The following is a 15,706-nucleotide window of genomic DNA, read 5'->3' on the forward strand; positions in this document are numbered from 1 at the left end:
ACACACTCACCACCCATCATGTGACGCCTGACTCCTGAGCCTTGATCGTCACATCCGAGACGAGAGTTTACCGCAGTGTACAGGCTTCTTCCTCGGAGCATGTTCTCTACATCTACAGATGGAAGGTGCAGACCTACCGTGGGGGTTCGTACCTTCCCACTTCATTTTTTTCGGGTCCCCCTCAAAATGTATGTGTATATCACTTTCACTGTATATAGCACCACCACCTATTTAATGGCCTAATAATGAGGTTGCATTTGTTGAATTGCTTACTGATAGCTCGATCAAATTGTCGCTTACTATTTCGTATAATAACCCTTAGCCTGCGGTACTGCCCAGGGAGAATAACTGTCCTCCAAATTCGTGATCCCGTTCCCATAAAAGTACAACTCTCGTCCTGAATTGAAAGTACACAAAGTGCATTTTGTCCATCTTGGGCAAAGGTCGCAATGACATGACCAGACAGAATCACGAATGGCCAGGCCAATCAGAGGCCAGGAGTCACATGACCAAACGGCACTTGCACTCTGCTTGGCTGCGGGCGCGGGCGCAGGGGTGGCAGGTGGGCTGATTGCAGATTGGCCCATTGCCCCGCACTGCCGTCTGCCATCAATCCCAGCAATGCCAGCAATCCAGCATCCTCAGGAGGCTCAGGGCCTCAGGCAGTGCTAAGCCCGTGGGTCCGTCCGTGGGGGCCAAACTCACTGGAGTCAATTTGATTGCCCAACGGCCTCGATGGGTGGATTTAGTGACCTCAGGGGCCCTCAGCCTTGCGATGATCTACATGACGCCCCTTCCAAGGCTGTAATACTAGCGCTACATAGGCCTCCTGTTGATCTGACAACGTAGTTATATAACATATCGAATCTGCTTCTCTATCAAAACCAAAAAACACGAGCCACAGTGCACTCAAACATCAATTTCAAGACCTTTATATTCTTCATCTTCATCATGAATCCAGGCGCCAAATATATCATCACCCACAGCTTCTGGCGCCACCATTACGATGTCAGCGCTCCAAATAACACACACCTCTTCCACATCGAAAACTCAGCCTTCACACCAGGAAAGCCGGACCTTACTTTACACCGCGGTTCCAACTCCCACGGGCCGGTCGTGGCAGTGTGTAAGTTCCGACACTTCTCCTCGGATTGTGAGATCGGTCTAGCGGACCCCACGCGGCCTGGCAAGATGGAATGGGGGGACCTGCACAAGAAAGGCTTTCTGGAGCGTTCATACTCGTTCCGCATGCGAATGGACGATGGCACCGATAAGACTTTCATCTGGAAGCGAACCCACTCCCTTGGCAATGGTCATGAAAACCATAAGCTTGTCGAGGAGTCTAGCCAGACTGTCATGGCGGTCTTTTCTGCTGGCAGTATCTTTTCAAAAACCGCCGGTGACCTGGACATCTACGTGAATCCGAGCTCGCTTTTCAACCTGATGGCGCTCATCACGGGAATTGCGGTGGTTGAGAAGACAAGACGCGGGAAAAACACCGGGGCGTCTGCAGGTGGTGGAGGAGGCGGGGGTGTTAAGCTGGGACTGGAGGTCTCGTTACATTGATAGCGTTTTGTACACCATGCACTTATGACGCCATAAACATACTGTCTACGGGCCAGATGTGGATTGTGTGGTTTATTTAATGTTCTTTTAGTTGTGATACCCTTGACAGAATTACCCAGGCTGTTGCTCGATACTCAATTCGCGGAAATATCTTACTCTAACGTATTCCTTCCAGTGGTACAGACTCTTGACCTAGATCAATGAAGCTAAATGGTCGAATGAAACCCTCCGGATGTATGATAGACCCGCAGTCTTACACAATCCACACTTGAAGTCGCCCTTCGGTCAGGATTGGTAGCCCAGTCATGCGGTCGTGAAACTGTGGACGTCGCAATAGCAGCTGACGTTATTTAGCAACCATCAATGGCACGTTCCTGCGGTCTCCAGGGTCTTCATTTTATAGAATGCCATTTCGGCTCGACCATTGGCTTGTGGATAGAGATCGTCTGTATTCAAACATGTCTGGAAGACTACTCGCTTCTGTCACGGGGTAAACCCCGATATCTCCGACGCGGCTTTGCCGCTCCTGTCCAGTCACGTGCCGCCCAATCTATCTTCCCCGCTGTGCATCTTGTGATACCCTTGACAGAATAATTACCCAGGCTGTTGCTCGATACTCAATTCGCGACGATCCTGTAGGCGGTGACCGTTTGAGAGGGAGGGGTACTCCGCAATGGAGCAATCTTCATTGCACCGACACCCCTTTTCTTAATCAGTCCCTTAAAGTTTCCCACCATCTCCTCAGGGTCAACTTTGAAAGACAGCCCAACGCAAAAATGCATATCCCTATAGAGATATGTGCCCAAGTAAATCCTCTGCTCCTATGACCTTAGGTCCGGCGCTAATTATCTACACAGATTGTATATTATGTCTGGCTCGACCACAACCGTGCTACGTATTTGCGGGACGTTGCAAGGCATTACTCGATACCTGATGGGACGACTCGAAAAGACTTAAGGAGTTTGCGCCTTGTCAACAAAGCTTTCTGTGACAGTGCCGCATCCTGGTTATTCCGGCACATTGATGCGAGATACAGCGCCTCTAGAAGACTTCCACATCTTGAACGACTTATGAAACTATCAAGAAGCCCATACGCTGTGTATGTTCGTCATATTGATTTCGGGTTCAAAGAAACGAGTTCGGATTCTCCCGCCAATACCGCCGCATTGTATATCGATGACCTCTTTGGATGCCTATCATCATGTTTGATCAGATTTTCCAACCTCGCGGCCCTTGAGTTTCACGAACCACCCCCAGGTCTTTCACAAGAGCAGAGAAGGGCCTATATGGATGCGGTTTCTTCGACTTTCCGTTATGTGCCGCTTTCAAATCTAAGAGAATTAGAGCTGAGATTCCCTATAACCTATGATTTCGGACGTTTCTTCCCGACCCAGACCAGCTCGGTGCGGATCCCTGTTGAGGATGTCACACAAGGTCTTCGGCATCTTGGAGTATATTCTCGTGAATATACAGATCAGCGGCACCAAAGATACTGGCCGAAACCAGTTTTGCCAGAGTATGCTGCACTTCCGAACAACATGTATGCCACCCGAATGTTAAGGATGATTGAAATTGCGCCAAATCTCCAATCGTTCGCAATACATAGTCGCGACATTCTGGATAATTGACTTTCTCGCCTTTCCTCCCTCTCTCTGCCTACGGTGTCTTGATCTCGAGGGGGTTTCTATTTCATGCAATAATCTTCTTGCACTTATCAACCAATCTATCCAGAGAATGAGCTATGTCAATTTCTCGCATGTCGAATTGAATTCTGGAACATGGAGAGAGGTCTTGGTACGGATGTGCCAGTTACCATATCTCCTTGATATCAATATCGACGGCAGTGGGTACTCGTTGACTGGAACCAGCTCTGATAAAGCTCTTAGGCTGCTTCCAGCACCAGATTGCCCTCAAGATATTGAGACCCTGGATTCCTTCGATGTGCCTGCCTTAGGCAACTTACAAAGACATGTCAATTCGAACAGGATCGCCTTTGGGTTACAGCCATTTCCAGAAACTGATTATCGATATATCAATAGTGACTCTTTGGAGTATATACTAAATTTATTCCATATATGATTCAAGTCTAAACTTGACACTATCAGATATTCGGTCTACGTGTCATTTTGATTGGAGTCAATATTCCGATTGGTGTGACGATCAGGGCTCAGGAGTCAGGCGTCACATGATGGGTGGTGAGTGTGTGTGATACGAGAGCTGTGAGAACCTGTGACTTGAGGAGGAAGAGGACATGTCCTGTGGCTGGGAGAAGAGATAAAAACTCTTCTGTGGATTCTTGCTTGTTCTCTTTCTTTTCTTTTTTCATAGTTGTTGTTTCGTCTGAATGCACTCTTTTATCTAAAGGATTTGGCTGGTAACAATTGGTGCTGAAGTCAGAACGCGTTTTACCCAGTATTGGAAGTACTTCATGAGGGGCGACTTTTTTATGGAACCTGGTAATCGTACATTATCCAGTTTTTCCTCCTTTAGTTAGTTAACGCTCAGCAATTACCTAATTACTTGGTGTTTTGTATATGCCATTCCTTAAAACTCGCTGGAGGAAGCATCATCCAGGACATCGTGACGCTCAAAGTAGATGGGTAATGAAAGGCCGATCTGGGGGTGGCGCTTGGAAGCAGTGAGCATGAACTAAATTTCTCAAGAACTAGCGCAAGTTGATCGAGACGCTCCCAGTCTTGAGTCGTGGAGGGTAGGTGGAAGGTCGAATTGGGTGGCAGTACACCTTCTGGTTTGTTGCAATAGTCTGTAAGGCGTCCCTGATCATTCGATATGTCGAATTCCACCTTGTACCATCATCATATTCGATGAACTGTCGTTCAATCGATTTGGATGACAAATGAACTTCCAATGCGGTCTTCTGTGTGGTGATACCAAGACAGCAGCTACAGCGTGCAATCTAATGCAGCCGAACAAAGACATTGGAACGCACTCTGTGGTATCAGGCCTCGAAATTATGGCCATCTGGATCGCAAGATCACCACAGCGAAGACAAAATTTCAAGTTCATTTGTCATCCAAATCGGTTGAATGATAGGTTCATCGAATATGATGTTGGTACAAGGAGAACACTGGACAACCCATCAGCTTGCTGGCCGGCCAACACCAGTCAGACTATTGAATTGACAGCATTGTCGTTGGACGTATGGCTCCTAGCCACCTGGAGCAAGAGCTGGCTTACTGTGTGCCCTCAGAGCCAGGGCTCAAACCTTAGCAATCAAATGATCCAAAAATTCTGCTAGATACTGTGTATTGTAGTGGAAAGAGCGCGTAGGCTGTCGGACATCGCAGACAGGACGATGGGAGGCCTGCAGCACAGGAGACAGCAGCAGGGGACGTCCAAGACCTACTGAGAACTGCCCGACGAGAATCATACTGAAAGAAGTGATCAAGAGGCAAGAGATATGTATTCTGTGTGTGGCGGGTGGCCCCTTCTTAAGGGGAATGAGCGGTGAACGTCACGCACAACGCCTGAGGCATCATTCCTGGAAGTGGCGCAGTTCTCCCACTATATCTGGCGCGCTAAACCTAATCGGATTGCTTGGTGATCTACTACACAGTAAAGCCAGCTGAACATGCACTTTCTGCAAGTTGCAGGAGACCATTATCAACTCAACCATTTTGACCAGGTATGCATTCATATGACTCGAAATGGCGTATCTAATGCTTTATAGTAATATTCTGTTTTGGCTGTTCAATATCTCGCTGCAATGTCTCGAAAACGCGTGCACGACGGGAGTCGACCACGGCTGGGACGCGCCCTTCCCGGCGCCCGCCGAGCGACACTTTCGATGTCCAGAGATATATTCCCGGATTATCAGAACCCGTGGACGGCAAAGGGTCGACATGATACTCAAGCATATGAATGAGCAGCATCGTTGATCTCTCAGGTCCTTCATATATCACCTAGTGACCGCACAGCCGGAAGAGAATTATGCCATCAAGGCCGTCTCCCGGTCACGAAAGCTATCCGAGGCAATATATGAGCAGGACGAAGTGCTCACTGCGTTGTACAAGGTCCCAAAGAACGCTGCCGCCACTGAATTCATGAGATCGCAGGTGGTCGCCGACATCCGGACGGAACTTTCTCGGTTTGACAGACCTGCGGTCGGGCTCGGTGAATTCGATGCAGAAGAGTCGGTTGATCAATTGGATATATGTACCTGGGATGGCTTCAAGGGTACGGACTGCTGCTTCTTGTCTGTGGGAATTACTTGACGATATTATGACACCGCAGCAGCCAAGCGCTCATAATACAACCCAGGATCATCATGGCTGTATATTTATGATCTGTGTCATTGTGGCATATGTCTTTGCTCCTCGAAGGCACAGCAAGTTTCCAGTGTTGCTCGGCCTGCATCTACATTCCATGGGGGTGAGGAGCCGTACTTTCGGACTTCTCAATGGCTCGGTCACTGTTTCAAGCTATCAACCTGTAAGGCGACGCCGTGAGGAGCTTGTCAAGTTGGGAAAAGTTACACGGTACACTGATGCGTCATTCGGTGATGTCTTAGCTAGCATAGCAGAGAACACTTGACACAATCCACACTTGATGCTCAATTACCCATAGTTAACTAGCCACAATTCTGTTACATAATCTTATGTACGGAGCGAATTCTGTTGCCTGTAAAAAAGGGATCGTAACTTCATAAAAAATCAAAGCCTCATTTTTAGTCTTCTACATCATGGGCACTTCATTAATCGCCTGACTATGGCGCTCCGACGACCACATCGGAAATCCCGCCATGGCTGCGCGGAATGCAAGAGACGACGTGTGAAGGTGCGAATCAGGGCAAACAGAAAGTGAAATATTAGTCCGCTCATGCATCGCAGTGCGACGAAGGCCGCCCATCCTGCTCCAATTGCGCTAAGCGCCATTCGGAATGTGAGTACGGGTCGTCAACATCCCTACTGTGGGCAAATGAAGAATCACCCGCGACACGCTCATCTCTCGGATCCGACAGCGGGCAGCCAGGCGACCCAGCATCGGGACTCGCACATTCAGCCTCAACCTCAACCCCAAGGACAGAAGCAGCAGACTCATTCAAAATCCTCAGCCAACTCGGCAGCGAAAATGCAGAAACCTCAACAGCCTCCACGCTGAACCTGCACGACCTAGAGCTGATTATGCAATGGTGCACCACGACGTTCCACACACTGTCACGCAGCGAGCGCACCGATCCAATCTGGCGCGACCTTGTACCCAAAGAGGCTCTCTCGCATCCATTTCTAATGCACGGTATTCTGGCCCTGTCAGCCCTGCATCTCGCCCGGACAGGACCAGAGCTAAGCCAGCGCCCGTCGTATCTCAACCGAGCCGTCGCGCACCAGAATCAGGCGCTGGCGCTGTTCCGGGGGATGCTGGGTGATGTGAAAGAGAGCAATGCCAAGGCGATGTTTGCCTTTGCCGGAATTGTGGTTATCTACACGTTTGCATTCCCGCATACACCAGACACGCAGGATCCATGGTCTTGCATCGACGATCTGTACCAGGTACTTGTTTTGACGCGGGGCGTGCAGCAGGTTATCCGGGCGCCGCGGGACTTTAGAGATTTTCTATGGCTGAGTTCCTTCGGACCGGTGTTGCAGGTTCTGGAGGTGAGGGGAACGATGCCTGAGGATGCGAGTGTTATGCTCAGACGGCTACATGAGGCGAATGAGGTCTGTAAGACGCGGAATGTGGACCATGAGCTGGAGGTTTACGGGGATGCTATTGCGAATCTGGAGGAAATGCTCAGCTGGTGCTACGGCGGGATGAGGGCGAATACGATTGCCGGGAGATGGGCGATTCGCTTGCCTGCTCGGTTCATGGAATTGTTACGCGAGCGAGATCCCCTCGCTCTAGTCATGTTAGCTCACTACGGCGTGCTCTTGCAGTATCTGGAGCATCGCTGGTGCTTTGACGAGTTGTGTGTCAGGGTCTCAAAGGCTGTGTGGGCGATCTTGGATGAGCAGTGGAGACCGCTGGTTGAATGGGCTATGAAGGAGATTCTCGGGGATAACTTTCTGGAACAAGTTGGCGGTTGAAAGTGTTGGAAGCGTTTCTGTATTGTGGTTCAGTTGATATACCCAGGGTAAAATGGATGTTTTTCATGTACAAGGGTTTACTTGGACTATGCTTCCGAGGCTATGTACAATCTCATCTCTGATATATGCCATTGACCTCAACCCTAAAGCTTTGCCTGCTCGCCTCCATTCTGCAGGACATAACGATACCTCGCCTTCCCTTCATGCATATCAACCAGCGCCTGGTTAACATCCTTCATATCCCTCTTCTGAATCCAAGGCAAAACCCTCTTCTCCGCCGCAAGAGCCAACATAGCGCGGATATCATCAGGCGACCCAATATTCGACCCAGTAACCTTCACACTCTTCTGAATAAGACTCCAAGCCATGAGCGGCGGCAAAGCCTCCTCCGGCGCACCAACCTGCACAAAGACCCCATCCCGCTTAAGCAGTCTCAAATACTGCGAAAGCGGCATATCATGCGCCGAAACAGTACACAAGATAACATCCAGCGATCGCGAATGAGTCTTCGCCCACCCTTTCTCCTCCGCCGTCGCAATAAACCCATCCGCCCCAAGCCCACCAACAGCATCCTCCTTCTTCCCCGACGACCGCGAAATAGCAACGACGCGATCCGCCCCAAGCGCCCTAGCAAACAAAATCCCCATATGACCCAACCCCCCAATCCCCACAATGCCCACCGTCTTCCCCGGCCCAACGCCATACTTCCTCAACGGCGCAAAAACAGTAACACCACCACAAAGCAACGGCGCCGCCTCAGCAGACGGCAACGAATCCGGAATCCGGAACACAAAATGCGCAGGCCCGCGCCACTTATCCGCAAACCCGCCGAACGACTTCGACTTATCAGGATAGCGCCCGTTGTACGTGCCCGTCATGCGGGAGCAGTAACTCTCCTCGCCATCGGCGCAGGCTTCGCAGTCTGCGCGTAGACAGGCGCCGCTCTGGGCGCCAATACCGACGCGATCGCCTAGGCGGATTGCGTTGGGGGAATTAGGGTCTACTGCGTCGCCGACGCGCGTTACTGTGCCGATGATTTCGTGTCCGACGACGCAGGGATAGTCGGTTGGACCCCAGCCGGAGCGGAGGGTGTGGATGTCGGTGCCGCAGATGCCGCAGTGGGAGACGGAGATTTCGACGTCGGTGGGTGTGAAGGGTTTGGGGGTGTAGGTTGTGTAGGTTAGGGGGTTTTTGGCGTCGTGAGCGACCCAGCCTTTGAAGGTGTCTTGGTTTGGAGGCATGATTGGTGTGGTGGACCTGTGTCGAGGTATTAGAATTGAATTGGAGGCTCACTGAGTCTCTGTATTGCTGGGGTAGTATGGATTGGGTAGGAGCGCTAGCTACGTACTTATGAAGTTCAGTGGTCGATCATGCCGAATAAACTAAGGGTGGCATCTGGTGCGGAGAAGCCGAAGACAAAGTTACCGAGGTTCACCTTATCTCCGAAAAAGAGTATGAAGAGGTCCATTATTAAATTCATGTCGACGCCTACACGGTTATTGAAAATCAAGCGAACTCTTATTTACATGCACTCGCTCGTAGTATGTACAGTACAGATTTGTGGGTATCAATTGATCTTTCACCGGGCCGTGCGCATCAGCTCCTCGAGCTCGTCCGTGGTGAGAGTACTCCGACGTCTGTTCGGCCTGGCAGCCTTCTCGGGTCGGCTTCTTTTTTCGCGATTCACGCGCCTTGAGTTCGCTTTGAGCTTCGCGAGCTTCATCTTCGACCGCGGCTAGCTTTTGGTGCACGCTCAGGGATTCCTTCGCATTGAGCTGAAGGATGAATTAGTCCTGGGGATCTCCTGGGTAATATGGGGAATCGTTTTCGTTGCTGCATACCTGATGGGTTCCTGGGGTTTCGGTTTTTCGCCTGGATGGCCTGCGGCTCACAGTCTCGGCCTTATAAGCCTTGATCTGCAAGGGTTCCTCGTCGGTGGTTTCCACGCATGGCGAACCTTGTAGGCCTGGCGTGAATGAGACCTTCCGCGGACGCTTTGTCATGGCGTTTTCGCTGCGCTCCCTTAAAGCGCGATCAGGTCGATCGGGTACTTTGCGAAGCTTGGATCTTGTCTTCGGGTTCGACATCGTCGCTGGGGCTTTGTCCTCAGATTCACTCGTATCCTGCTCTTCAGCTTGGTCCTCCAAGATCGTAGGAATGGGGTCAGCCTCGGGCACGCTTTGCATGCTGGAGCCTTCGGGCGAATTAATGCTGAGATCGAGTTTCATGCCACGCTTCAATTCATCCGCTTGAACAGAGTCTCCTCCGTCAGCAAGACGACGCTGCCACCCACTCATCATGGTAACTGCTTGCTTCCACCGCGATTCCATCTTCACCCAGCCGTCTCGCAATCGCTTGATCTCCTCGTCCCTCACCTCGACCTCTTCAAGAGGAACGAAGGAGGGGTTGGTCAGTAGTGTACGTAGATGATCCAGTACAGCTTCCATGTGCGTGGAGAGTTCTTCACACGAGGTTGGAAGCGACGTGACTGGCCCAGAAGAAGACTTTAGTGCTCCCATACTCACACCCATAGTCGACTGCTGATTCTCCCCGTTTTCGTGCTCAGCCTGCGGTAAGCCTTGTAAATCCTTCAAAGTATGAATCGTCTTCCGCGCAAGCTCAATCAGGGTATCGTTTTCATCGCTGAGATTCTGGCACAACTCCGTCAAGAACTCGGTCGTCTCCTGCTTCAAGCTGTATCCAGGATCATGTACACGTTCTCCACCACTAGCCAAAAGGCGCGATCGGTCCGACGCAGGGTTGATGTTGATTGTGGTCACAGTCAGACCCTCCCGCCTGCCTCTTTGTCTCTCAGCCAAATGCGACTTGAGCTTCTGCATTTCCAGATCTCGCTTGCGGATATCGTTGGCGCATTGTGCTCGGACCTGCTGGACTGTACTCTTCATGCGTTGTATTTGTTCCTTGAAACTCCGGATACTGGCTTCGGCGCTGGACACGTTCGACTTGAGTGTGCGCTCCTGCGCCTCTGCGAGAGCCAGTGAGCGGGTTAACTCGGATGTCTTTGTCTTCAGTTTTCCCTGCGCAAGCGATACAGGTTAGCGCATAAGCGAGATAAGTAGAGTGGGAGCCGTACAATCTCCGTAGTCTGCTCCGCCTCGCTCGCTTGTAGCGTGCGGATAGTCGTAGACAAGCTCTCGCGGTGTTCAGCCTCGCGCTAAGGGGTAAGTCAGCCACTGTACAGATTCCATCATAGAGCGGTCGCATGTACATCTCGCCTCAAGACCAAGTCGTTGACCAAATTGATCACCCGAGCCATAGTGCCGTCAATTCCTCCATCTTCGTTTTCTGGGTCCGCAAAATCGATGGCGCGACCACCTTTTAGCAAACCCCTTGCCAGCAAGATGTTGTTGACATAGGTCGAAGCTGCTTGCAGGTTATGCGACTCCATGGCAGCGATCACTTCTATTGTCGATGCAGACAACTCCAAATACCGAATGGGGTAGAAAGTAAACACGGGAATTACGGGTGGCCTTCTGTGCCAAGTGTGCAGTCCTTAGCGGTGGCAATTCTGCCGGTTCTATCGCGGAACTGAGTCGCGACTCGCGATGCGAACCAGGAGAGATGTTTGCTGTTACACAGTAAAATCAGCGCAACGGGATTGAAAAATGTGACAGGTCTTGACAACTGCTGTCTCAGGTCTGATTCATGGATTATATTTACATACATTAGCCCTTTGATCAATCGGACATGTGATTACCATCCTGGCAGGCCGCAGTAGCATCATCCAACTCCCGCATCGCATTCATTTATGCCGTGGTGTTAACTGCTGCCCACCCACATCCCACAACTTGCTTCTCACCAACCGCCCAGCACCTGCTCTCCATCATGACTTCGAGGCCAGAATCGCGCATAACTCGGGCCCTAGCATCCAAGAAGAAGCCCGACAAGGTGCAAGCAGCTGCTCTTCAAAAGACAGGCCAAAATGCCTACAAAAATGGTGATGTTAAAGGCGCAATCGAGTCATTCACCAAGGTGCGCCCTCCCTTGTTCGTGCGATCGCCAGCCAGGCTAATTATTCTTACTGTAGGCATTGGCAGCAGACAATGAAGATATCGGAGTTTTAGACAACCGCGCTGCCGCTTACTGCAAGTTGAAGCTGTATAGCCCGGCTCGGTCTGATGCCAGGGCCATGGTTAAGCTCGCACCTAAGGACGACCGTGTATGTATTCGTCTGAACACTTCTCCTTGGTTGAAGAAAATATTACTAACCATTGAGATAGGGATATCTACGCTTGGCTAAGGTCCTATGCCTGGATGGGAACTTCGACAAGGCCCAGGTCATCTACGAATATGCCCTCCAAAAACTCCCAGCCAATCACGCAGGCCGTGATGTAGTCATGCAGTCGCTCAAAAAATTGCAGGACAAGCTGGCTGGAGGCAACCGACGCGACCCATTTACGGCCCTGCCACTAGAAGTGGCAGATCTAATTCTCAGCTACTTATCCTTCAAGCAGATCGCGTACGTATTCACCTTCACCACTGAGATGCATTGGCTTATCTCCATTATAGGGCAATCATGCGTGTCTGCCAAGGGTGGCGTCGATTCCTAATCGGCCTATCCAACCTCTGGATGCACGTTGACCTCACAGGGGCAAGATCTCGTGTTCCATGGACTTCTGTCAGAGACTACATCCATCGATCGCGAGTTCAAGTAACCAATGCCACCATAGCAAATGTTTGCAATTCCGCTACACCCAAAGTGCTTCAGATGTTAAGCAGATGCCCAAAACTCGAGCACCTAGAATTCCAAGTATTCTGTGGGCCCAGAGACTTCTACCCGAAGATCCAAGAATTTCGTCATCTGAAGACTCTCGTCTGTGGACCAGACATCAAGATTTCTCACGCATGTGTTGGAAGCATCTTATCCACTCTCACAAAGCTCGAAAAGGCTACATTCTTTCACGTCTGGGATAGAATCACTCAGGTTCCGCAACCCACGCCGACATGGCCCACGTATCTTCCGAACTTGAAGAGTTTGACTCTCGGATGTTCACAAGATTCCCGGATAAGCTTAACCTCCACACATACCTTTGGAGATGTGGTTCCGGGACTAACATCGGTAACCTCCCTCCCACCCTGTTCTCCACCAATCGAAGCTAATACCAACCACCCAGTCTGTATACCCTAATCTCGAGGAACTACGGCTTCTCTGGAACACAGCACGATCACGGCATTACGAATTCTGTCCCATGCGTGGGGATGGCGAAGAACTGCCAATCCTGCCACCCCTGCGCACCCTCGACCTCCGAGGTGCAGTCATCGAACCCCGCTTCTACTCACTGCTCCCAGCCACCCTCGAAAGCCTCCGTGTGGAATCGAGCGGGGTGACAGACGACAGCTTGCATATGTACGATAACAAACTCCGAAACCTGAAGACCTTGATATTCAACGAATGCCTCTGGATCAACAACGACAGCCTTATAATATTCGCATCGCGCTCCGAAGCCCCCCTCGAAACCCTACATATCAACTTCTGCCACAAGGCAGATTATGCCGGCCTTTCCCGTTTGCTCCTTACCCCAGGCGCGATGGAAAGGTCGAGGGGGCTAACTGAGCTTTGTGTTGCATGTATGGATGGCTTGGACGATTACGCCATGAAAGAGGTGTCGGAGAGGCTCCCAAATTTGAGTGTACTTGACCTGTCGCAGACGAAAATCACTGGTTGTACCATTCGTCTGTTTGCGGATGCCCGGAAGGATGGGACTAAAGTTGCACAGCTTGACGTATTGATTATCAGGGGGTGTGACGCTGTTTCTCGCGATGCCATTGATTATGGACGGCAGATGGGGATTAAGATTATCACTTAGGTGACTGGGTGGAGCCACGAAGAGTCGCATAACCCTGGCTTGTACAATCACGATGAAAGAAAGGGTGTAAAGATTGGATATGAGATTGCTGATCCATTCTGGGGTTTACATTGCTTTCTTTCGAACAGTCATACAGTTATCTTTCGAGGTCGGATAGAATGTGAAACATTGGCTTGAATCAGCCAGAAATCAAAGTATCATTGCAAGACTCCAGTTGTTACACCAAAAGGTGATGATAAGGCCTGTGCCTCATGCGCAGACACAAGCAATGCAATAACAAATCCCTCTAAGCCCAGTCTCGGAATCTGAAATATCTAAACACCCCGTTCCTGACACCACCGCTCAACCTCCTTAGCCAACTTCTCCTTTTGATCCCGCACAAGCTCCATCATAGGCTCGACCTGCTTCCTGTGCGACGCAATACGCTCCTCGTCACCCGCGACCGACACACCATCCTTAGGCGCAAGGTGAGCATCATAAATCTGAATCATGAGTTCCATAACAGCCGAGAGCTGATTCGGGAGCCACTACAACCAATGCATCAGTATATCGATTACCACCACAGCAGAAGAAAGATAGAAGACTTACAGTCACGATAGGGCTACCGCCAGTAGCAGTAGGGTGAGGCGTGCGACGAATGATGTATTCACGGGCGAACAGCCAGTGACGCCAGCGGAAACTGCGGATGTGGTTCAGTGTGCGCAGGAAGAGGACAGCGGTCTCGGAGTCCTGAACGGCGTATTTCTGGACGCCGATTTCCTCGGACTTTTCGCGGATGTAGGTTAGGAATTCGCGGTGGGGGGAGGGGACGGTAGGCGCGGAACTCGTGGAGGATTTTTGTGAGGGGAGTCTCCGGCATTGGGATCTCGCACAGGTGGTCCAGGAGGGGGATCTGTTGGGATTATTAGTTAGGTTTGTTCCTGTCGAAGAGGAAAGGAGTGAATTGTGTTGCTTACGATGCTATCGTTGGCGCCACTCTCGCCGCGGAAGTACAGGGGCTTGTTATCTTCGCAGCCTTCGTAGATCACACCATTGGGGAACATGGACTGGTTGGTGATTCCGAAGATGAAGACGCGGAAGGAGAGATACTCCGAGGGCTTGGAGTTACCCCACATGTCTATGGGAACGGTTAGCTTTGATTGGGTCTATTGGATTGCTATGGATAGCTTACCTTCCATAGAAGCTTCGATCTTTTCCATGGATTTCAGAATCTCACGGAATCCGTCGTTGATCTCCTGTCGGGTGCCGTGTTGCTCAAGGGAGTCGACCACCTTCAGAACACCGCCAATGAGCGGACCAGTCTCCTTGACCATGTCAACGTGGGTCAAGATGAAACCAGCCTCAGAGCTCTTGGGGTCAAGACCCTTCTCGAAAGAACGGATCAGACGGAGGTTCGAGTACTCGCTCAGACCCTTGGCAGGGTCGGCAACAGTGTAGTTGAAGAGAGCGTAAGAGGCAGCATAAGACATGAAGGGTGGGAGGTCCAGACTGGGAAGATATGTTAGTATGATGATATGATGTTGTTATAAGGTATGTATGGAAGGGATATATGATCCACAATGTAACCCAATGAAGAAAAAGAAAGACAAAAGAAGATAAGAAACTTACATCTCCGCACAGCGATACATAGGACGGGCAACAGACTTGGGCAGGACATCCCGACCAAGCCCATAGCCACCATCGGGATTCTTGTTCCAGTGCTCCCAGCAAGGCTCAAGTAGGTAAGACGAGGCCAGGAAGGTGTAGTCACGGAAGACCGCAGCAATAGTGAAGCGATCATAAGAGCCATCAGCGAGAACCAGCTTCTCAACCTCATCAGTTAGGTCAGTGAGCTCTGCGTGAACGGCAGGGCCAAGCTCGTAGGTAGCCAGTAGACCGGGATTACCATCGAGCCTGACGACAGGCAGACGGTTAACCAGGGACAGCAGGGCACTAAAGGCCTCTGGCAACTGGACAGGAGCAGTCTCATAGGGCAAGAAGCCTGTCTGGGTGGTGATGGTGAAGGGGTCTAGGGAGTGAGAGATGGTGGAAGGGTCATCATGGATATGAGGGAACCGCTTCAGGGTAGCAGGGGAGGGGTAGGGGACTTGGGTTCTAGTCATGATGATTTTAGATGAATCAAAGAGATAATAGGATAGAAAGGGGGTTGATGATAGATGGATAAGAGGTTAAGAGATGTGTTGGGATAAGGTAAAGGTAGTGTTGTATAGGAGGTCAAGTCAAAAGGCAAGAGACAAAGGCCAAAGGCTAAGTCAGGAACCAAAGAAG

The 15,706-nt window shown here is 50.7% G+C and overlaps 7 protein-coding genes across 7 annotated transcripts; 4 read left to right on the top strand and 3 right to left on the bottom strand.

The window, feature by feature from the left end:
• Positions 1–951: 951 nt before the first annotated feature.
• Positions 952–1,566, top strand: N7515_009057 (uncharacterized protein; the record flags this gene model as incomplete). The annotated part of the gene is made up of 1 exon (XM_056669801.1): positions 952–1,566. The coding sequence occupies one exon, from the start codon at positions 952–954 to the stop codon at positions 1,564–1,566; it is 615 nt and encodes a 204-aa protein (XP_056517600.1).
• A 3,727-nt stretch (positions 1,567–5,293) lies between these two features.
• Positions 5,294–5,801, top strand: N7515_009058 (uncharacterized protein; the record flags this gene model as incomplete). The annotated part of the gene is made up of 2 exons (XM_056669802.1): positions 5,294–5,423; positions 5,494–5,801. The coding sequence occupies 2 exons, from the start codon at positions 5,294–5,296 to the stop codon at positions 5,799–5,801; spliced, it is 438 nt and encodes a 145-aa protein (XP_056517601.1).
• Positions 5,802–6,294: 493 nt separating this feature from the next.
• Positions 6,295–7,610, top strand: N7515_009059 (Zn(II)2Cys6 transcription factor domain-containing protein; the record flags this gene model as incomplete). The annotated part of the gene is made up of 2 exons (XM_056669803.1): positions 6,295–6,363; positions 6,417–7,610. 2 exons carry the CDS (start codon positions 6,295–6,297, stop codon positions 7,608–7,610), a joined length of 1,263 nt encoding a protein of 420 aa, XP_056517602.1.
• A 143-nt stretch (positions 7,611–7,753) lies between these two features.
• On the bottom strand, positions 7,754–8,851 carry N7515_009060 (NAD(P)-dependent alcohol dehydrogenase; the record flags this gene model as incomplete). The annotated part of the gene is made up of 1 exon (XM_056669804.1): positions 7,754–8,851. One exon carries the CDS (start codon positions 8,849–8,851, stop codon positions 7,754–7,756), a length of 1,098 nt encoding a protein of 365 aa, XP_056517603.1.
• A 116-nt stretch (positions 8,852–8,967) lies between these two features.
• Positions 8,968–11,019, bottom strand: N7515_009061 (uncharacterized protein; the record flags this gene model as incomplete). Its single annotated transcript, XM_056669805.1, has 5 exons — positions 8,968–9,098; positions 9,160–9,385; positions 9,452–10,648; positions 10,705–10,785; positions 10,840–11,019. The coding sequence occupies 5 exons, from the start codon at positions 11,017–11,019 to the stop codon at positions 8,968–8,970; spliced, it is 1,815 nt and encodes a 604-aa protein (XP_056517604.1).
• Positions 11,020–11,456: 437 nt separating this feature from the next.
• On the top strand, positions 11,457–13,438 carry N7515_009062 (Leucine Rich Repeat domain protein; the record flags this gene model as incomplete). The annotated part of the gene is made up of 5 exons (XM_056669806.1): positions 11,457–11,603; positions 11,659–11,790; positions 11,852–12,090; positions 12,141–12,690; positions 12,746–13,438. The coding sequence occupies 5 exons, from the start codon at positions 11,457–11,459 to the stop codon at positions 13,436–13,438; spliced, it is 1,761 nt and encodes a 586-aa protein (XP_056517605.1).
• A 314-nt stretch (positions 13,439–13,752) lies between these two features.
• N7515_009063 (indoleamine 2,3-dioxygenase family protein) lies at positions 13,753–15,540 on the bottom strand (the record flags this gene model as incomplete). Its single annotated transcript, XM_056669807.1, has 6 exons — positions 13,753–13,965; positions 14,027–14,261; positions 14,311–14,330; positions 14,395–14,555; positions 14,610–14,926; positions 15,047–15,540. The coding sequence occupies 6 exons, from the start codon at positions 15,538–15,540 to the stop codon at positions 13,753–13,755; spliced, it is 1,440 nt and encodes a 479-aa protein (XP_056517606.1).
• Between the last annotated feature and the right edge of the window lie 166 nt (positions 15,541–15,706).

This window comes from Penicillium bovifimosum (genome assembly GCF_028826915.1).
Source record: "Penicillium bovifimosum strain IBT 22155 chromosome Unknown utg000007l_segment0_segment0, whole genome shotgun sequence".
Lineage (NCBI taxonomy): Eukaryota > Fungi > Ascomycota > Eurotiomycetes > Eurotiales > Aspergillaceae > Penicillium > Penicillium bovifimosum.